The sequence below is a fragment of the Contarinia nasturtii genome, unplaced genomic scaffold (assembly GCF_009176525.2).
Source record: "Contarinia nasturtii isolate CC-2019 unplaced genomic scaffold, AAFC_CNas_1.1 Cnas_scaffold_187, whole genome shotgun sequence".
Taxonomy (NCBI): Eukaryota; Metazoa; Arthropoda; class Insecta; order Diptera; family Cecidomyiidae; genus Contarinia; species Contarinia nasturtii.
Window position 1 is genome coordinate 2,974,357 of NW_022197544.1, and position 21,571 is coordinate 2,995,927.

Consider the following 21,571-nt stretch of genomic DNA (forward strand, 5'->3'; position numbering starts at 1 on the left):
TTTTTCGGTTGTCGAAATATATGTGTCAAACCGAATCCAATGATATTTGTTTATATGTATTAAATGAATCCAATGATATTTATTATCAGAGTATTTGCATCGCGTGAGAGTATTGTTAGTATAAACAACTGCCATCACTTTGAAAATACCATCGCACCAACCGATTTTATTTATCATAGAAATTTGTTTTGCTTGCAAACGGATTTCTTGAGAATTAAACGTAGACTGGTTGTAACATGGCTTGGACAATCAAATTGTTTATTATCATTTCAACAACGATTTTGTGTGTTCGGAACGCTGTTCGCTGTGGAAATTAGAATGGATATATTCACAGTTGGTTTTGTGATTGTTTTTGTTTTAATTTCGAAATAACAGAGCGTTGATAAAACTTACGGTGAATATTCCAACAACATTTTAATCTGCAAAATATTTTATGTCAGATTGGAAATAAATTTCATTCTCCTTGTCCTCAGAGCTGTCCAAAAAACTGAAACGAACTAACGGCTAACATTTTTTTTATTCAAGTTCGTTCGTTAAAATGAATATATGTTCTTGCTAACGCTAAATGTGATATGGTTTCTGGAAGTAAAGATGCTCTTTGAGCTGCCAATTATATGTATTCGATTTGATTCCATGGTTGTTGGGAATCGCTGTTCATATCCAAATTTGTTTAGATTGATGGCACGAATAACTGCCGCATCTTTCCTATCTGAACGCAGTTTCAGTGAACTTATCAGAATATGGAGGAAATACTTCAGAATGGGCTAAAGTTACCAACAAAAATTGGCCATCAATTGTTCAGGATGATGATGATGCTGTTTCTCAGACAGTTGTTTGGCATGCTCAAAGGAATGATAAAATTGAAAATGGAGTCTATTTGTAATTGTTTGATGTTTTTGTTTTGTTTTTGCTTCAAACAATGGTAGTACGGAGGGAAGGAGTCCGGAGATGAGTGAAGTTTTTGTGAATAATTTTTCATGTATTTACTCCTGAATTTTATGCTATGGCAACAGAAACTACACATAAATCCGGCGATGGGGGAATTTCCGTTTCAAATTGTCCTTTGGGTAATAAATTTTCCTTGAACCGCATGTCATTTCAATCAAAATTCTATTTTATTTTAAAGAATTAAAAACATCGATAAAATTGAAGAAGAAGAAAATTGACTGTTATCAAAACATGAAAGTTTTCTACAAAAGAGGTCGCTACTATGAAATGTCTCTGCATTTAATGTCATTTGTTTGCATTCTGGTACACTTGCCCAAAACAGATACTTCAAATAGGTGCTTGGCCAATAGAACATTTAATAAAAGATTGTACGTTCAAATCTGTGCAAAAATATCTTCGAATTTAAAATTTCCATTACAATGAATTAGAGAAGAAAAAACAAAGAAATAAATAAGAAAATTGGTTGAATAATATGCAATAAAATAATTTAAGTTCATCGTTTTCGAACTGTTCAAACTGATTTTACGATTTTCGGAAGCTGATTCAATGGACTCGAAGCAAGCTACCAAGCAATAAAAGAAGAATGTTTTGAATAGGTCTCAATTATATTTAAGTGACAGTCTTTATAGCTTTGCGAAAGGAAAACTTTCGATACACCCAAATGGGTGGCTCAGTAAGTCAAGTGTTTCGTTCGGGCAGTGCTCTACTATCAAATCGAGATTGTAAAGTGTCTGAGCACACAATTGACAAAATTAACACCGTTTTCGAAATTCTTCGTGCAAATCCAAAAATATCGATGCAAACATTGGAAGGGCTTCTGATGCAAATAGCCAAAGTGAGTTTAGAATTTCTTGTTGCACTAATTTCATCTTTGTTTTCAATTTTCATTATTCAAACATGACTTCAATAATAAATTTGGTTTTTTGTTATCTTCAAAATAAAAAGTATGAAAATGTATTGGCGATACACGACGAATGTGGATATAATTTACTTCAAAAAAGCGTCGGAATTAACCATATCGAATTGGCAAGATGGCTTTTACAACGGCGTCCTGATGTAAATCGAAGCGCTTGTTCACTTCCGCTTCATATTGCCTGTTTGAAGGGCTATGAGGAATGCGTTGAACTGCTATTGAAACATGGATCGCGTATGGATACTGAAGCTCGCATGTGCTTTCCTGGACCCCACTGCAATAATTGCGAACTAAGTGGTAAATATCGTGGCGTGAATGATGGTGTTACTGTGTGTAGTCCAGTGTCAAATCACAATGAGCGACAAAATACAAAATTACAAAATGCAGTTTGTCATGCGATCGACGGTGATCAAATCGGTGTACTGAATATTTTATCACAAAAAATGGAAGAACCATGGCTGCCATTTAGAGTAAAAAAACCATTGTTGCATTTGGCCTGTGAACGTGGAGCATGGCAAGTATTTGATAATTATAAGATAACAAATAAACTAAAATAATAAACGACGACGTTTACTTTTAGGAAATGTGTACAACAATTGGTTATCACACGAAATGATGAAATTAATCTAATCAAAGACGAATACTATCCCATTCATATGGCAGTTTTGCATGATCAACGTTTTTTGGAGTTACTCATTCAACATGGAGCTATAACAACAGTTCGTACTTGTACACAGCAAATGACTTTGCTGCATGTTGGTATGCATTTGTAATTATTGCAATTGGAAAAGTTTTGAAATCATTGTATGCTCTGATTTATTTTTAGTAATTTTTGTGGCACGAAAATCGGCTGATGACACTTTAAGTACAATACGAATTTTACTTGAACGCGGTTGCAAGGAACTCATCAACGAGCCAGACTCACTTGGGAACACTCCGTTGCACGGTGTACTTGTTCGATATGCTCTGGAAGAAGCACGATACGGATTTCAAAAATGGAATAAATGGGATATTTTGCATTTGGTACGATTCCTTTTGCAAAATGGTGCAAAAGCCAGTATTAACCAAGCCGGTAACAGCGCTTTGGCTTGCGTTTTTCGTCACGTACGGGACTGGGAAGTTTGCTATGAACTACTTAACATGTTAATTAAGGAAGAAGGTAACTATTCATATGTGAACTATACCCAATAAACAATTGTTGGGGCAAATTCATCCATTATCGGGCATATGTTGACGGTCAATTTTGTGGCCGGATTTGTGTGTAGTTTCAGTCATTTTCAACGTCACCAGTGGAAGAAAAAGAAGGAGAAAGAAAAAGTTAGCTAAAATCTATAGAGCCATATTTCTATCGGCGAAAATGGATTTTTTTCGAATGTTATTTAACTGAGCGCCACATCCAAATTAAATTCATTTTTAACATTTGATAAAATAATACTTACCTACAGATAAATCTGTACTGAACTGTGTACAATTACACATTTAGACAATGTGTACTATACACAATCACCAAAGCCACAAAATACAAGCTTTGCTACTAACTACCAGAGTTATTATATTTTTTCTTTTTGATTTCGACGCTGCTTAATCATTGATCTGGAACAACGTTTGCATTGGCTCTTCTGCGTGCTGGTTGTCCTCTACGCAATGGTGGTCTTGGAGGTGCTGGTGCTCTGACATACGAGTTGTGCATTTCCAAATTGAATATGTAACAAAGACCTGTAATTAATAAGAGGCAATTTAATTTATTGGAAAATATATCAAATAAATTACAGTGTTTACCTTTGTACATGATGCATCTAGCCGCAACAATGTCTCGATGCCAAACGGTGCAAAATCGTTTTTGATGTTGCTGTTGTTGTTGTTGTTCCGGATATTTATCAGCGTCGCCTCCCATTTGAATTGCATTCACAGGGTTTAGTAGCCAGTTTTTCAGAAAGTACATTTTCTTTGACTCTAATCGCCCTGGTTGAAATTCTGCTGGTTGATTTGCTGGATCCATGATGCCTCTAGCGATCAATTTCTTCACGCAGCTATCTTTCTTTTTGCGTCGTTGACTCTTCTTCGTCACAATTAGCCGTGGTAGTGAGATATACGGTTCTATTTCTTGTGGTATTGGTGCATCGCGAGTACAGTTACGGCACACTTTGAATCGATATTTTTGTGTTTGAATCGGGAATTTCTTCTGGCAATTCGCACAGTGTTGAGATGTGAAATCTTCATTCACTTTGTGTACATCTGAATGGCCAAGTTTTTTAACGCTGCATTGAAGATGCCGTGTACCTGGGCATCGTTTTCCCTTTTTTATGCCAATTGGTGAATTGGGTGCCATATCCACTGCTCCGATGTTTATAAGCGATGGCTCATTCTTTGTTATTACTTTCGCCAGCCAATCTTTCTCACCTTGTAACCCGATGTATTTGTCAAACGAAAGTCGTGCATAACGTCGCCGAGCATATGCAGCCACTGCATCTTTCACCATGGTTAATCGATGCCTGACGTAATTTCTCCATCGGATTCCTCGCGGTGATGGTATCGATGGATAGCTTTCACGGTCCAATTGCTCTCGTTGCGTGAATCTGGCAGTCATACGCTTTCCCATTTTGTCTCTGACTTTTTGTCCGGCACCCCAATGATATGACTTCGAAGATATCTTGAAATTTTCCTTTAACAAAAAAATTTAAAAATGAGCATTGATTTTTGTAGAAAACATTTTATTTAAATATAAACTCACCTCAGTGCGATCTTCAATATTCCGACGAATTCCGGCTAAGTATGTTTTCATACCGGGATCAATTGCGACGATGTATTTATACTCATTGTTCTCGAGTTTTTGCTTGATTCTTTGTCGATGCAGCTCCGTATTCTCGATCTCAGGCTTTGGTGTTCTGTACAATACCGACGCGGAAACGCTATCGCAGACTATCATATGATGAAACTGTTGGTTCGGTTTCTTGATCTCGTTGATTTTGTCCATGTTGAACAAAATGGCCCATGCTTCATCTTCGTTCTCCTTGTAATAGTTACGGCTATACATATTATGCCCTCCATGATCATTGTTAAATATCTTCGGCACAACTTTCCATTGGGCCAGCAGGCTCATCAAATCATCTTGATCGAATTTAATGTGTTTCAACTTCGAGTCACATATCGGTATGACGGTGAAATTTCTTATTTTTGGTGGCAATGGCTTGGAAGGTTTGCAATAAAAAAGCGGATGGCGTTGGTGTCGTAGCCATAATTGCACAAGATCGTGATGCTCTTCCAAAAATATACTTATTTCACGTTGAATGAAGATGAAAAACCACAACGATTCAAACCACTTTTTCTCGATGTATTCAATCATTGACAAACGTTCGCGAAATGATGGTAAACAGCGTACGGCGACTTGTTCATACAACTCATTCATTTTGTTCGTTCGGTGTTGATCGCCTCCGGTACAATCTTGATTGAACATAAGATTGTTCTTTGCATTTCTTATGTCAATGCCATCAAATTTTATGAGCCGATTACCCTAATCGTAAACCCTTCGTTCAATTTATAGCGAATCATTTGCAAGAAGTTCTCCAATATATTATCTAAATGCGTTGTCAAATTTGTCGTAACATTTGACAAATATTGTTGATTCAAGTATTCAAATGCGTTGCCCATTTGGTACCTACTTGGCCATTCAAATTGATCATCGGCAATCATTTCAAGGAATCCACGTGGTATTTTCGGTTGTTTTGGATTTTCCAAATTTTCTCGTGATACGGCGGCGAAACACTCACGTATAACATTTTTTCCATCACTGTCAATGAAATATTGCCGATCATCGTTATCTGCTGCAAGGTTGACAACATATAAAAACAATGTCGAACCTAGGTAGCATATTACTGTACCATTGTAGCATTTATGGAAAAAATGCTCTGTTAGCGCTTCCGAATATTCAGACTTGAATACCGAAGGCGCTGACAGTTTTATCGATCGCAACTCTTCATTGTCGTTCAATTTTGCCGTATTTTTCTTAAAGGCTGAATTTATTTTTGCACGTCTCCTCTTCATTTTAATGAAAATTAAATCTGTTCAGAAAAAAAACACGAAAAAATTGTCAAATTCGTGACACACAGTCCATTGATCACTTCAAAAAAAAAAATCAAGAAAAATGGTTCGTTTTTGAGTACTTACCAACAACACTGTCACATTCACTGCAAAATGACAAAAAGCGCGTTCGAAAATGTTGTATTCACGATGCAATGGTCGACAATTGGAACACAAGGCTAGCGAGAGAGATTAAATAATTGCATAAATTTAATTAAAACACTTTTTCATTTGAAAAATATATATACAAATATAGAGCGGTCAAAGAGACGCTTACTGCTGTGAAATTCTTTACTAAACTGTGGAATCACCTCAAAAATGCACCCGAATTTATAGGGAATTATTGTTGAATCGACAAAAGTAAACGTTTATTAAAAATGGGCGATGATCAAAATCGAAATGTAAATCACCGTATGAAAATATTATTTGTAAAATAGCATAACAGCACTCTTGGTTTGAAGCACAATCTTGAAAATGAACAGAAACTGTTTTTCAAACGTTTTGATATGATGAAAATGAGATTTTATTTGTGTTGTCGAAGAAAACGATTTATTTAGTCACTTTCATTTCACCATCAGAATATATTGTGTTCTGATTTACAAAACAACTCCTTCTGAAATGTTACGATTGAAACTAATCAACACAATGCACCGTACACATTTGAAGTAACAAGCAAAATGAACGTCGGCGAGAAATGTCAAATTATAAACAAAGAGAGATGTGTGATTTTCGGTTGAAATTTGAATTTTGCTGACACAAGCAAATTAAGAAAAATCTGACTGAATACACAGAGTGATACATAATGTATATGTAGACAGAAATGCATATGAATAATCAATACGTTGTATCAAATGCTGTTATTGCTTACGAAGCATACTGTTAATCAACGAACACACATAGCTATCACACGGAGTCTGTCGAAACGTTTTATGTAAACACAATCGAAAAGAGAAATGTTTATGTATGCGATGCGATTATTGTTTATAAAAATGCTTTAAACTTCAACTCCGACATCAAGTCTCACACCAGTAAATAAAACAAATGGAAATATTCTATTGAAATATATTACTCTTTTGCATACAATTTTCTTTCAAAAATTACCACTAAACTGGGCCAAAACATTACATTTTTCAACGTTAAAATGAATAAAAAAACATTACATTTTTGTTTGTTGGGTATTGCTATTTAGTTGCACTTAAAAAGTAGCATTTGTAGATCACAAACTGAAGCTTATGCTCTAATGAACTTGGACTCATTCTGAAAAATATAATTTAAACAAATTCAATCAAATTAATGCCATGTTTGCAAGTTAGCTTAAAATATTCATTACTCCGATTGAATGTGTGCTTTGTATAGTGTCTGATAACAAACGATGCTTTTAGTTTCATATTGAGAGATATATTTTGATACAAATTGCTGTTTTTCACACGTGTCGCGGACCATGAAGGACTCATTTCCAATAGATAAAAAAGATGGGCTTTTCACGTGTTTTTTCTAGATAAATTACGATTTTCGGTGATTTTTTTCACTTTTTTCAACTCTATTTGACCGTCTTCAACCAGAACGTAGAAAATCTTGACCTTAAGGGGCCTAGGGCTGTAACCTTACTTAAACACCCGATGCATATAATTTTTTACTCCTCAGGAGCTTGATTTTTTTTAAATGAGAATATTGACATCTAATTATGAATCAGATATATACATCTAATCAAAACGTAAATGTAAAATGATCAAAACGGTTAACCAATGCGTGTTTTTGATATTATAATGGTCTTTATACACGGTGCAACTGTGTCGGCTCGTGAATTTTTAAATTGTATTGTCGTACACATTGTTTTGATTTTAATTTGCAACAATGTTTGAATATTTCATCTAAAATTTATAAGTATTACATAAATTAAAATCTAGTCTCTTGATACTACAGGGTGGCCCAGATTAACTATATATTTTATATTTGATTAAGCTCACGATTATAATTTTGAATCTACCTATGTTTCTCGAAAATGTTAAGCGCTGCGGCCGATTTTTTTCCTACACATTAAATCTCCACAATGAATAAGAAAATATAAGTTACTGCAGACATACATTTTGGGAAGAAATTCAATAAATTTCAAGTCAACAAAGTGCAATAAATAATATGCTGTGAATCCAATTTTCTTACCAAAATACATATTCCCAAAAAGTTTAAAGAAATTTCAATGCGTATTGGGGTTCTGTGAATTAAATAGCATGTGCAAAGTTTTACTTATTTTTTGTTCCACCCTAGTGTTAGACTACGATGACCTTATAGAATACAACACAAAAAATACACTTATTCCTATATTAATAATATGTAGATAAATATATTTCTGAACGATCTTTTTGTTTTATTTTCAGGTGATCCAAATATCGTAGGTGAGCGTAAGAATATTTATGAATTGAAATAATGCATTTAAATCAATGGAATATGAATTAAAATATTGATGTAAAAAATGAAATTTCAGGTCGCGATGGAAGTGTTCCTATAATGGTTTGTTTAGTTCCATTAATCAACAAAGATCAGTTACACCATTTCACGCATTCAATGAAGGTAACAATTTGCAAAACATATTTATATCAATGAAATGACAGATCAAAATCGTAAATAAGAAAAAATAATGATCTTGGAATGTTTCAGGTGTGCTATTTGAATTGTATTCGAATATTGTTGCAACATGGTGCCAATCCAAATTGTTCATATCGTTCATATTTGACGCCGTTACATGTTTTAATATTTACCGTTAGCGAAAATTTAACGTTGAATTGTGAAAATCAAAAGCAGAATAATTTCGATTTTATCAAAAATATTTTATTACTTTTGCTGCAACATGGATTAGACTGTAACACATATCAACATATATTACAATCAATAATGGATATGGTACAAAATTTACGTGTCAGTCAAGATATGTTATGTATTTATGAGTTGGCATTGACTCTTATACAATATGGCGCCAATCCGAATATTGTATTAAATGGAAAAGCAACATCGGGCAGTGCAATTGTGACAAATGAAATTGCCAGTTTTGGTGATAGCATTCGTATGACAAACGGTCAACATAACAATGAGTCTAGTAATGCTGGCTATCGCAACAACGGCAATACCGCCAGTAGTAGTTCATTTCGTACACATTCACGCTATATATTATTTTATTACGTCATTTTAATAAGTAAAAAAGAATTTTTGTTAACTGATCCAAAGCAAACGTATGCGAGAATTATATATTTATTTTACTACTCGATGTCACACGAATCTCTTTTCAATTGTTTGAAATGTTTGCATAATTTTTTTGTAGCTCAGATACCAAATCGTTCTACAGAAAACCTAATCGCTCTTATTTCATCATTATATCGAAGACCACGGTCACTCAAGCAAATATGCCGTCAAACAGTGTACACAAGCTTAAATAATAAACTAGCTCAGAACATTAACAAACTCAATTTGCCTGGACCTTTAAAAGAATATGTTCTGAACTTTGAGCCATAACTAGAGTACCTAGAGTAACATTTTGACCCATTTTTGTGGTCAATTTTCTGTTAAATAGAAGCTAGATTATAGTTTCCAATAAAATTTACGTATTCCAATGGAATGGATCCACTTGTTTTACATTCACTTATAATAATATTTCGTTTGACAACATAGTGTGAACACAACCCAATACATTAAGTTTTAAATTGAAAATTTAACGATGCATTTGTTCATTTACGCTCAAATAAAAAAAAAATAAACAACTCATTTGATTTAAAACTCTCCAGAAGAACATTTTTATACGTCATTTATTGCATTCATTTTTCTTTGCCTTATGTGTAGAATTAGAATTTTCAATTCTCGAAATGCAACCGAGTCTTTCTGTCATTTTCGATTAGCGCGCCATTGGAGATGTGTCATTTGGTTTGAAGGGACGAAAAAGATGTCCAAGATCGCGAAAATTTTTGGTGAGCGTCAAGAAACTTGGGCCATTCAGAGGTGAAAATGGAAGAACAGAGCAGCGAAACAAACAACTACGCGCACCGACGACGTGCACCAATGTGTTCTGTGGAAGATGAATGGAGAACATCACAAACATGTTGTGAATTGCCAAGAAAGTGTGCTACGGTTGTAAAGCGAAACCGATTGCTGGACTACCAGACTCAGTCGCTAATCTACCAGATATTATTGTGTCAACGGTTAGCAAACGTGCTTTACAAACAGGACGGGGCACTATAAGGCGTCAAATTCGCAATGGAAATTATCAGGATGTGGAGAAAATACTTCGGAATGGGCGTGTTGAAGTTCAACTTTTGGACGTGAATTTGTGCCTGGTAATGGATGAATTTAGCATTACAAATAGTTCCTTGGAGAGTTTCTTCTCTTTAGAGTACACAAATAAATTCAAATTATTCTAACTGTCGTAGGCTTAACGTTGAATTGAAAAACGAATATAATATAAAATTTCAAATAAATGAAACAATTCATTCCAATCGAATTGTTTGATTGATGTATTAATAGGCAGCTTTGAGGTCGGAATGAAAAAAAATATCACACATGCGAGCATCTAGTATGACTTGTGCTTGAACAGGAACTAAACTTTAAACCAGTTAAATGAAGGAAGTCAAGCTAAAATATAAGTAAGTATATGACAAAAAGTTGTTTTTTTTCTCGATTTCGAAAATCCCGTGGAAGAACTGTAAGAAAATGGCAAAATACATGTAAATCTTGAATTCGTCATCGTAAAATTATATATGTTTTCAATTTTAAATCAATTCATGGTGCATTTTCATTTCATTCCGTATAAATTCAATTTGTGTTTTTGATAAAGAGATGACCCACATTTTTGGTAGCTTTTCACAAAGGAAAAATGACCACAGTGCGGGTTAATTTCGAAATTAATATTTACATTGTAAATTGTAAGTTCATCGACAAGAGAAATTGGAATTTATTTGAATGCTCTAGACCAAAAACGGCTCGCCAATCTACTCAGAATAGTCGCCGATCAAAGCAAAACAATTCGAATACGATACATTGAATGGTTGTTAACACATCGCATGCTGTTTTCATTCTAGAGAATTCATTCCTTTGATTCATAGGTGTCGTGTTAGACAAGCATACGCTACTGGTGTATGTACACTCGCAATTTTGCATTCTACAACCTTGGCTATCGCGCATTTGGTTTTATTCATGCATCAATCTGGATCGTTGCTGTTATATATTAAACAATCACTTGAACTTGAAATCAAACTTGTACAACCAACTGATTAATCGTACTGTGTACTTCAAACGTTTAGAAACAATTCTTTGTTTCAATTTTCCGCTGTGATTCACTTTTGAATCACTTGCTCCCACTCTTGGTTCCATGTATGATTTTTTTCCATGTATTTATTTTTATTTATCTTCCCCGCAGCACAGCTTTAATGTTCAAGCCAAGCGCGCCATTCAATCATTTACCGCAAAAAGCCCAAACTATTATATACATAAAATAAAAAATTCTGTTAACTCTTTATTTGCCTTTTAAAGAAGCATCAATACAACATTCAACTCAATTTGTAATTATCAGTTCAACAGGTTTACAGATCGATCATAAATTTTTGTACATATCACATTGTGACTGATTTGACATCGCGCGCGCTAAGAAAACAGTAAAAAACATAATCTATGTAATTAAAGAATTCATTTTGTTCATCGGTGAAGTTTTCATCAAAGATAATAACAAATGGTATAAAAACAACAAAATGGCAGTATTTTTTTACAAATAAATAGAATACAAATGTAGTGTTTATAATAAAAGTCAATTAATTAGTCAGGTAAATGTTCACGTGAGTGATAAAAAAAAGAAGGAGAACATAACGAAAAGTCCAAAGCAATTAAAATTTAAATAAATAAATTAGTGCAAAAATGGCACCAACACCAGAAACATTTGGACCAATTGTTCCGTCACCAAATGACGATGAAACTACATCAAATAATCAGTATACAAACAGAGCATTTATTAAGGATGATACGATCGATAGTACCTCTTCAACCCCAACAGAGACAGTGGATGATTTAATGAAACGTTCCAATATCGAAAACGATTCGGAAAATTTGGATTTTGATGATATTCTACCACACATTGGCGAATTTGGTACATATCAAAAAATCCTTTTCTTTCTAATGATACCGTTTGCATTTTTCGTTGCATTTGTGTACTTTTCACAAATATTCATCACGCTCGTACCGGAGAAGCATTGGTGTCTAATCTATGAACTAAAACATTTGCCTATCGAACAACGGTAAGTTTATGATATTGACAGCATAAATTGATTACCGCTGCATGTCCTATCTTAAAAAAAAAAAAACTATAATAAGCGGTTGGTCAAGGCAATGCGCATAAGATCCCTTGCAATTATAAATGAATTTATGCACAACTTTGACACCAAACGCACATTACGGCTACTAAATGGTCGTACGGTGTATAAAGAAATACATACAATGTAATTGATAAAAAATGTGGTCAGATTAATTGGTACTTCGGACAGTCAGCAGAACGTGGTACATCACATTTCAGAGTTTATGGAAAAAACAAATATCGGTTAACATTACTGGTAAAATCTTACTGAGCTTCGTCTCATTTTTCAAACCAACCATAATCGGTTACATGTACATTTTTGCGCGTTTCTAAATGAGTAATTAGTTGTGTTTTTCTTCTATATATTTTTTTATTTCAATTTTTTCATTCATTTTTTTTTGTGTCTGCGAGCAACCTCAATTCAAATGGTAATTTAGTATTACACCATGAGCCGGTTATTCACAATAACAAAAGTGTGCTTGCACTCGAAATTAGCACTACTATCAACGAATCACAAACGGAAAGAGAATACACATTTTTCGCTAGACAATATTGTGCATTTTATTACAAAGTACGTATAATTATTTGTACTCATACAAAAAACACTTCAATAGAAAGACGTACAGAGCATTTGGTGTCCATCCCAATTAAAAATGTGTTTTGCACACATTTAATGTACTTTAAATGCATAAGTTTTTGCATCATCCATCGTGATGTAGAATTTTCGTCATCGGCTGTTTTTAATTCGTATTTTTTTTAAGCTATAAAATTATATGCACTTGATCATTATCTGTCTAATGATTTCTCGACAATGAATGATAATGATTTCTTAGTACATTAGTACGTAAAACAAACATTTCTGCACGCAATTTCGCACAGGTTTTTTTAAGAATAAATTGCGTGTCGATGAATAAGCCGACGGTGTGTAATAACTTACCGCGTATTCTTACTGTGTCGAATAGTACATTAACATCATTGCATTGTTTGACCATACAAATCCTATTGGCCGATTCAAATAATTTTGATAGATAAATAAAAAAATATTGAAGTTTGCTATGAGACTCATCGAGTTGATGACCCGTGTATGAATATAGTTTTATAGTGACCGAGAGTCTGACTCAAACATGGTGTTTAATTATATTCACCTTGTAACGGTCCCAAGTATATGACCTTTATTACCTTTATTGTATCACCAAAAACTTTAAGATCGATGACTCTTCCAAACACACTACCGTCAAAGCAGAACCTTGATCTCTAACGGAAATAAAAATAGAATATCCACGTGAGACATAATCGATGAACTTTGAATTTTTTGATTTTACTCTTTTTGCAACGTATTTTGTGAGACAGCATACTAAACCACTTACAGAAAACTCAATAAAAAAAATAAATAATTGAAAGGGTACGAAAGTCTCAAATCATTTTCAGCTCAAGAAGCAGAACCAAAACTTCATTAAATTTAAATTGATGACGTTAATTCCGTATCTATCTGCTTTGTTAATGACAAAATTATATCGAAACGGTATTAAATGTTCAATTTGATTTGTATGTGTATGTTTTTGTTTATTCATATGGTGTTGAATCAAGAATTTGAAACGTGTTTTTTGGGATTTTTGCACTTATATTTTGCGATGAACTTTATGTAAAAGTTATAACACTTATTTTTGGAATTAAATCTGCTCGTGCCGACTTGTTTAAATTTATTTTTTAATTTATTTTTCTAACATGAAGGCTACTACTAGGAATTCCTTCAGATCAAAATAGTATTAATGGCTATAGTAAATGTTCTATGTATGCGGTGAATTTCACGCAAATGTTAATTGATGGCGTAACGAAAGCCGATCCCAACTGGCCGATTGTACAATGTCAACATGGTTGGGAATTTGATAACGAAGAGTTACCGTACTCAACTATTTCTACTGAAGTGAATATATTTCTTTCTTCTTTTTTTGGTTAATTTTGGTTAAAAAAATAACAGCTTTGTTTTTAACAGCTTGAATGGGTGTGTGACAAAGCAGCACTACCTTCTTTAGCTCAGTCGATATTTTTCTGCGGTGCCATTGTGGGAGGTCTTTTATTTGGTATTATTGCTGATCGATATGGTCGAATTCCAGCATTGGTGGGAACCAATATGCTTGGATTCATTGGTGGGATTGCTTCAGCCTATTCATTCAATTTTATATCATTTGCTTTCTTTCGATTTATTGTTGGATTTGCCTTTGATAATTGTTTCACAATGATGTATATTTTGGGTAAGAATTGAAATTTTTTTATTTTTAAATAAATATTCAAACATTTCAAAAGAAATCAATGCGTATGATGTATTGTATTGTTTTGCAGTACTTGAATATGTTGGTCCAAAGTGGCGGACGTTCGTTGCAAATATGTCGATAGCGATTTTCTTTACGATTGCCTCATGCATGTTACCTTGGATTGCAATATATCTAAAAAATTGGCAATTATTAACATTAGTCACATCAGCTCCATTGTGTTTATCGTTATTTACACCTTGGCTCGTTCCTGAATCGGCTAGATGGCTGGTATCACAGGGTAAAATTGGAAAAGCCGTTAAAATACTACGTAAATTTCAGAAAATCAATCGCACCGAAGTAAAACCAGAAATTTATGAAAAATTCGAAAAGAGTTGTACACAATTACATAAGGAAGAAGCAGCCAATAGTACATATTCGACGATTGATTTGTTTAAAACACCACGCCTAAGAAAAATCACTTTACTTTTCATCGTTATTTGGATGGCAATTTCACTTGCTTTTGATGGGCATGTACGAAATGTGGGTGCCTTGGGCTTAGATGTCTTTATCACATTCACTATTGCAGGCGCCACTGAAATGCCAGCAGATATTCTTTTAACATTTACGTTAGATATTGTGGGCAGACGTTGGTAATTTATTCAAGAGATAAAATACCATGCGTATATTTAGTGTTTAATTTAATTTATTTTTTAGGTATGCATTTGGATCAATGGTTTTGAGTGGAGTTTTCAGTTTAATGTCCACACTGTTTCCAGTTGGCATCTACTCAGCATTGATGGCAATCATTGGTCGATTTTGGATTAATATCTCATATAATATTGGCTTACAATATGTGGCTGAAGTGTTGGTAAAGTAATTGTGACTTAATGCGTTATCACTAGATTCGATTATTATCGAGATTATATTGAAGCAAATTTATTTTAGCCAACGGTTGTGCGCGCCCAAGGAGTAACATTTATTCATATTATGGGTTACGTTTCAAGTATTATTGCTCCGTTTGTCGTTTATTTGAGCTACATTCACCTCACATTGCCACTGATCATTTTGGGTATAATTGGTATTTTGGGTGGCATATTGTGTCTGTTTCTTCCAGAAACCTTAGATGAAGAATTACCACAAACGCTCGAAGACGGCGAACGATTCGGAATGAATCAACAATTTTGGGATATTCCATGTTTTAAAAGGTGAGTTGTTTTCATGGTTTTTTGGGTTTCTGACTCCGGAGCAAATTATCTGAATTCCGATAAATATTTGATTTTTTTTAAATAACGAACGTTGTTCATATAAATATGCATATACACATTGGATGCCGAAACAACCTCTATCCCAAACAAAATTCTTTTTACAACCCCCCAGATTTCACACCGACAAAACCTCTAGTTATACATTAGTGGAATAAACCAAAAAATTGATTTTTTTTACAGAAAATTAAATGATGACGAAAAAACGCAAAACTTTGAACGGCCCACATCAAAAATGACGTCCATTGGTGCATCTCTACGTGCTTCGTCTCGCGCTGAAATCGGCTCAAATTTACTCCATCGATCAATCAGTATAAGACGATCAACAAAAGCCACTCAAACATAATGGTCTCTCGAATAACCTTTTTTGGTTGAAATATTCTGAATATTTGTTTTTCAATTCAATTCACTTTTTAATACAAAATACTATGCCAACAATGAAACATTCTATCACCTCTTGAAGGCTTTATTTAAAACTATTAAATTGTTTTATCATAATGATTTAGTGCCATTACGAATACAATAAGAAATCACAAGAAAACCACTTAATAGGTCAAGTTTCGTAACCATTTCACTCGTTTTATGGTTATTTTTTATTCTGTTTTATTAGTTTAAAAAATTAAACAAGAATTTGCTTAGAGTATGTAGATGAAAGCCAGAAATATCGAAATGCGTGACCTGCGTCTAACGTCTCTTTCGTCCACCAAATCGCTTCTTTGGATCCCGTTCACCTGCACCTGCTTTGGGCTTCTTTCCGCCCGACTTTTGGAATTTGCCTTTTCCTTTGCTTTTTTTACTTTTCTTTGTTACCGTATCGCCGTTTGCCTCTCGTCTACAGCAATAAATATGAAAATATATTAATTATTAAGAATTAAAAATGCCAATTGGGCTGAGCACAAAACATTATGCTTACTCTTGTCGTTCTTCTCGTTTTTGCACCGAAAACGCTTTGTCGTCGTCAATTTTTGATTTTTTGCTCAAAACACTCTTGATTAATTCCAAATTAGCAATTTTTTCATCACCGTTTGTAATGTGTGATGCCTTGCGTTTGGCACCTGGTATCAATTCTTTCACTCCAATTCCACGAGCTGTCTTTTCTTTTGGTAATTTGCCTTGGAATTTACCCATTGATGCTGTAGAAGCTTTAGCTATTGTTGATGCAACTTGAAGCTAATTAACAAAAAATAATAATTAATATTATGCATTAATTACGTGCATGATAACATAAATAATCGTGTAATTACGGTTGAAATTCGTATTAATTAATTTAAATCAATTTAGTGCATGAAAGAGCAATTTCAATCGTTCTCATATTGTTTTCATTTCATTGTGTTCTTAGAACATCAATTTAATATCTAGTTCATAACATACATCTGAGGCTGTTGCTGTATCTGGTCCTAAATATCCAGATCGCGGTATGGCACCTTTTTTTGCTTTCACAATATTTCTCATGCGTTGAATTTCATTTTTTGCTACTTTTTCCGCTTTAATATTGGCTTTTTTTGCAAATTGATCTTCCATAGGATCAGCATTTTGTGGCACTTCAAGTACCCAATCTCTTTCCCGTTCAGCTTGTGATCGTTTGAATCCATATGTTGGAACCCATTTCTGAAAATTTAATCACATTTTGTTGAATATTCAAATATATTTCGAAACAAACGTTAATAATACATACATCAAGGTCTTGATCGAACACTTTCTTATCTTTCTTCGTTTTCTTAATGCCTTTTTCTAATGCAAACTGTTCCCATTTTGTGAGTGGTCTTTGCACCGGACACTTTTTCGATCTTGGCAATACAAATGATGGTGCTGGTAATTTTGCAACAATACACTCTTCAACACGTTCAGTTGGCTGTTCCCACAATTCGTTGACTATCAATTGAACATTTTCACGTGTCAATTCAGCCAAATACTGTTCTTTGTCTTTTCTGTAATTTGAATAAAGCAAACATTACTACCCATCAAAATATTGTTGGTTAAATAATAAATTTGAGTTTAAGTCACTATTATACTTGAGTTGTTTTTCATCTAGATCATTGAGATCGGAGCATAGAAGATATCCCAAATCAACTTTAGCTTCCAAATGTTTGTTCACTTCAATGGATTTATATTTTTCGGCTTCTCGTTGTTCTTCTTCCAAAACACGCTTAACGATATCCATTTTTACTATATAAATCTAGTATTTAATATTCAAATGAATAAAAACTGTAAAACGATGTGAACACACTGGTTGTGTGGACCGACATCAAAATACTCTGAGACTCAAACACACGTGCTCTATTGACAGTTTATTGTCACATGTGTCAAACGGTTGTCAAACTGATTATTCCCATTGATCACACATTTAAGACCTGTATTTTGTGCACACATCTAGATAATAATCATAGCTGAATCGTTTGAAACATTTTTTTTTGATTAAATACACGGACAATTTGAATGTCCATTGAAGATTAAATAAAATAAAAATTCAATTAAAAGCTTAATGTTTAAACATTTAAATCAGGCAATACTTTTTATCTTTTTTTAAATTTGAATAAATTTTATTTAAAGTTCAAACGGAGTCCAGGTTATTGAAATTCGGTGTTTTATTTTGTGCTTTCAATATCTTTATTTATCTTTGAAATGAGGCATTAACAAAATGTTATAATTCATATGTGAAATGTTACGTATTACAATCGGGCAATACTTACGTCTTCGTAATATTTTCTTGTCTGACCATATTTCATACCAACATTCAATATGCTAAAGAAAGTGTTTCTAGACGGCCATTTTGATAGAAAAATTTCTTTCTAAAACAACAAGCTAAAAACTGAACAAAAAATCACATAAAATCTCCCAAAATTTTGCAATAAATAGGTAGATATATATTTAGTTATAATATCAGTTTATCAATTCAAAAGATTTTATTTCAAGTAAATTTGATTTCCTTTGTGGTTGAAGTGTAGAAAATAACAACAAAAAACATGAAATGAAAGTGTATTAGCTCTTTTAATATGCAAATAATAAATTGTCGTAAAATGTTATTTTAAATTTGAAACAAAAAAAGTACGAAAAGATACCAGTGCATTGTGTTTACTTCGTTTTTCTTACAAAGAAATGTAAAATACCATAAATTCCACTTTATGCGATTAAAAAAATGACGAATGACTTGACGTCTAATGGTTTTTTTTAGTAATACGCATAGCTTCCCATCATATCTCTAATTTCAATAAAAAACGAAATATTTTTTTTGTAGATCGGTTTATTTTTACCGCTATTATAAACGAAAAAAGTTATAAACGGAAAAATATTATTTATTCATTCAATATTTTTTGGGTGGTAATTTCATTTTTTCTCTGTAAAAGCCGATTAATTAACCAAATAAAAATGTGTTTAACTAATATCATTGTCAATGATTCAAATAAAAGGGCATATTTTCCATCTGATTAAAAATCATACTCTAATGGCTTGAAAGTGATTTACTTTTATTCTAATCAGAATATTTATTATGGCTACAGTTGTTTTGTGAGTAATTGATTTTGATTCTTGTTGTATTTCATTCTTTTAAGGTTAACACCATACGTATTGCAGTGGATATTGTAATCAAGTCATATAATTTGTGGACAGTGGAGAGCAACGGAAATATCTATTGTTTATTTGTTCAAAATCTCAGGATTGAAATCAATTCAAAATGGCGTGTGCAACATTGAAAAGAAGTTTGGATTGGGAGTCATTGAATCAACGCCCCACAAAACGTCGTCGTTGTAATCCATTTACCACTACTAGTGGAACAGCACAAATTTCGAATGCTCAAGCAACTAGTGCAAAAGTGACAGAACCAACACAGTCAGCGTTTGCTGACACAACACTTACGAAACTGACACCAGGTATATACAAATATGCTTTAATCAATTATTATTTCTTTGTTATTTATATGTAACGAATAACGTGTTTATTTGAATTGTTTAGAAAAAATGGCGCAAAATATCCGCGAAGAAATCACTCGTTTGCATCGACGAAAACAACTAAATTTTACCTATCACAATGTTGAGAGAATGCAAGACTCCGAATCTAGTGGTTCTGAAATGGGGCCGGATAGTCCACGGCGTCCAGACACACCACCAAATCTCCGAAATCCGGAAAAGGGTCTCTTCACATTTAAGCAGGTAATCAAACTATTTTCACGAATCACACACTAAATATGATATTTAATTTATTTTTTGTTTGTTAGGTACAAATGATATGCGAAAGTATGCTAAAGGAACGAGAGGATTCATTGCGTGAACAATACGACGCTGTTCTTACCACAAAATTAGCCGAGCAATATGATGCGTTTGTGAAATTCACATACGATCAGATACAAAGACGTTTTGAGGCAGCTCCCAGCTGTGAGTACACAACATAGCCCATCAAATTAATTCATTACTTTTTACATTTGCATATTTTACTTCAATTATGTTTTCTTTCATCATTTCAGATCTGTCTTAATGCGTAATTCCTCGCCAATTTTCTCTTTCGAGTGTGTGAATGTGTGCTATCGAAACGCGTAAATAAATATGAAACAATATGCTTGAAAAATCGTAAAAACTTAAATCTAAAATCATAATTTCGAGAAATAAAAAGACAAATAACACTGAATAATTGAATAGATTCAGAGATCATACGAGATATTTAGAGAACTTTGTGTTTATATGTGTAAACAAAACATGAACATTTTCAGAACGATTAACAACTACAATCTCTGTTCTCGCGCAACAAGACCATATATTTTCTGTTGATCAAAATCTGAACATTATGGGTTAAAAAAAAAAAACATGCAAAACAAAAACACACTCGCCAATGTGTGCCAGCATTATTGCAATTGCGATCTCCATCAAACCAGGTGGAACGCATTGAAAGGATTAAAATAATTAATAAGAATTTGCAAACCAAATTATGCAAAACAACAACAACAACATTTAGTGGTTAAGACAAAAGAAGCATAAACTGAAATCCCGTTTTTATATAATCATTTCGTTTTTCGATAAATTTCAGTGAAAAAAGACTCTGAAGTTTAGGATTATCATGCAAATTTAAACTGCTACAAATTGAGCATTTCAATAATATAAAAAGCGAGAATAATAGAAATTAAAACGAACTATATTATTAAAAATAACAAAAAGGAACTTATTGCATATGAAGAAAAATTCTAATACTGAACGTTAAACAGCGAATTAATTTTGATAGTTTTTGTTCGAATATATTCTTGATATTTTATTATTAAATTCCATAAAAATACGATTTGCAAACCGTTTTCGTAAAGTAAAATTCATTTGCGTCGATCGTAATCATTTCAAGCAATCAACTTACAGATATTTTTTTTTCAATTCGGCGTTGTTATTTTCAAAAAAAGAAAAAAACGTGTAACCTCGTTTAGTTTTTTTTCTTTATATGTTTTCCAAATTTTGGTTTTATACTAGAAGTTAGGTATGGTAAAAAAAAACATGGAATTCGTTAGATATATTTTGTTTTAAGCAAAGAATTTCTTTTGAATCGAAATAAAAAACATGATTTCATACAATCCACAATTACATAATATCATATATCGGTTTAGTTAACCGCTTCAAGTAACGAACATCAAATATTATTAAAAACGAATTCAAATTATGTAAAAAAAAAACAAATTAACCAACAAAAAAATTGTACGAAAATCCTTAAAGATCGAACCATTATCAAAAGATATAAAGTGTACATAATGTAATCATTATGGAGTGAAACAGAAAATTTAATTTTTTGTATTTTATTTACTTTTTTTTTATTTTTTTATTGGACTATGTAG

At 33.0% G+C, this 21,571-nt stretch overlaps 5 protein-coding genes across 7 annotated transcripts; 3 read left to right on the plus strand and 2 right to left on the minus strand.

Moving 5' to 3' along the window:
- Window positions 1-114: 114 nt before the first annotated feature.
- LOC116352413 lies at window positions 115-6,326 on the minus strand. Its single transcript, XM_031784986.1, has 7 exons — window positions 6,216-6,326; window positions 6,026-6,117; window positions 4,593-5,919; window positions 3,694-4,523; window positions 3,301-3,449; window positions 394-3,039; window positions 115-304 (listed from the first exon to the last, which is right to left on the minus strand). The coding sequence occupies exons 3-5, from the start codon at window positions 5,313-5,315 to the stop codon at window positions 3,443-3,445; spliced, it is 1,560 nt and encodes a 519-aa protein (XP_031640846.1). The 5' UTR covers window positions 5,316-5,919; window positions 6,026-6,117; window positions 6,216-6,326; the 3' UTR covers window positions 115-304; window positions 394-3,039; window positions 3,301-3,442.
- Window positions 1,277-9,545, plus strand: LOC116352409 (ankyrin-1). The gene is made up of 7 exons (XM_031784979.1): window positions 1,277-1,783; window positions 1,894-2,375; window positions 2,442-2,620; window positions 2,688-3,020; window positions 8,314-8,331; window positions 8,421-8,506; window positions 8,594-9,545. Exons 1-7 carry the CDS (start codon window positions 1,610-1,612, stop codon window positions 9,440-9,442), a joined length of 2,121 nt encoding a protein of 706 aa, XP_031640839.1. The 5' UTR covers window positions 1,277-1,609; the 3' UTR covers window positions 9,443-9,545.
- Window positions 9,546-11,380: 1,835 nt separating this feature from the next.
- On the plus strand, window positions 11,381-18,219 carry LOC116352411 (organic cation transporter protein-like). Of its 3 annotated transcripts, none has more exons than XM_031784984.1 (8): window positions 11,381-11,736; window positions 11,821-12,204; window positions 13,992-14,184; window positions 14,254-14,512; window positions 14,601-15,162; window positions 15,227-15,380; window positions 15,458-15,717; window positions 15,958-18,219. In XM_031784984.1, exons 2-8 carry the CDS (start codon window positions 11,828-11,830, stop codon window positions 16,118-16,120), a joined length of 1,968 nt encoding a protein of 655 aa, XP_031640844.1. In that variant the 5' UTR covers window positions 11,381-11,736; window positions 11,821-11,827; the 3' UTR covers window positions 16,121-18,219. The 3 variants fall into 3 exon arrangements, with proteins under 3 accessions (XP_031640844.1, XP_031640843.1, XP_031640842.1); XM_031784983.1 differs by having other exon boundaries at window positions 11,381-11,648; window positions 11,733-12,204; window positions 15,958-18,218; XM_031784982.1 differs by having other exon boundaries at window positions 11,381-12,204; window positions 15,958-18,218.
- Window positions 16,328-18,045, minus strand: LOC116352415 (ribosome biogenesis regulatory protein homolog). Its single transcript, XM_031784991.1, has 5 exons — window positions 17,787-18,045; window positions 17,450-17,702; window positions 17,146-17,382; window positions 16,688-16,944; window positions 16,328-16,606 (listed from the first exon to the last, which is right to left on the minus strand). The coding sequence occupies exons 1-5, from the start codon at window positions 17,933-17,935 to the stop codon at window positions 16,459-16,461; spliced, it is 1,044 nt and encodes a 347-aa protein (XP_031640851.1). The 5' UTR covers window positions 17,936-18,045; the 3' UTR covers window positions 16,328-16,458.
- Window positions 18,220-18,500: 281 nt separating the features above from the next.
- Window positions 18,501-20,583, plus strand: LOC116352418 (akirin). Its single transcript, XM_031784998.1, has 5 exons — window positions 18,501-18,630; window positions 19,323-19,640; window positions 19,723-19,919; window positions 19,985-20,141; window positions 20,231-20,583. Exons 2-5 carry the CDS (start codon window positions 19,445-19,447, stop codon window positions 20,239-20,241), a joined length of 561 nt encoding a protein of 186 aa, XP_031640858.1. The 5' UTR covers window positions 18,501-18,630; window positions 19,323-19,444; the 3' UTR covers window positions 20,242-20,583.
- The last annotated feature ends 988 nt before the right edge of the window (window positions 20,584-21,571 follow it).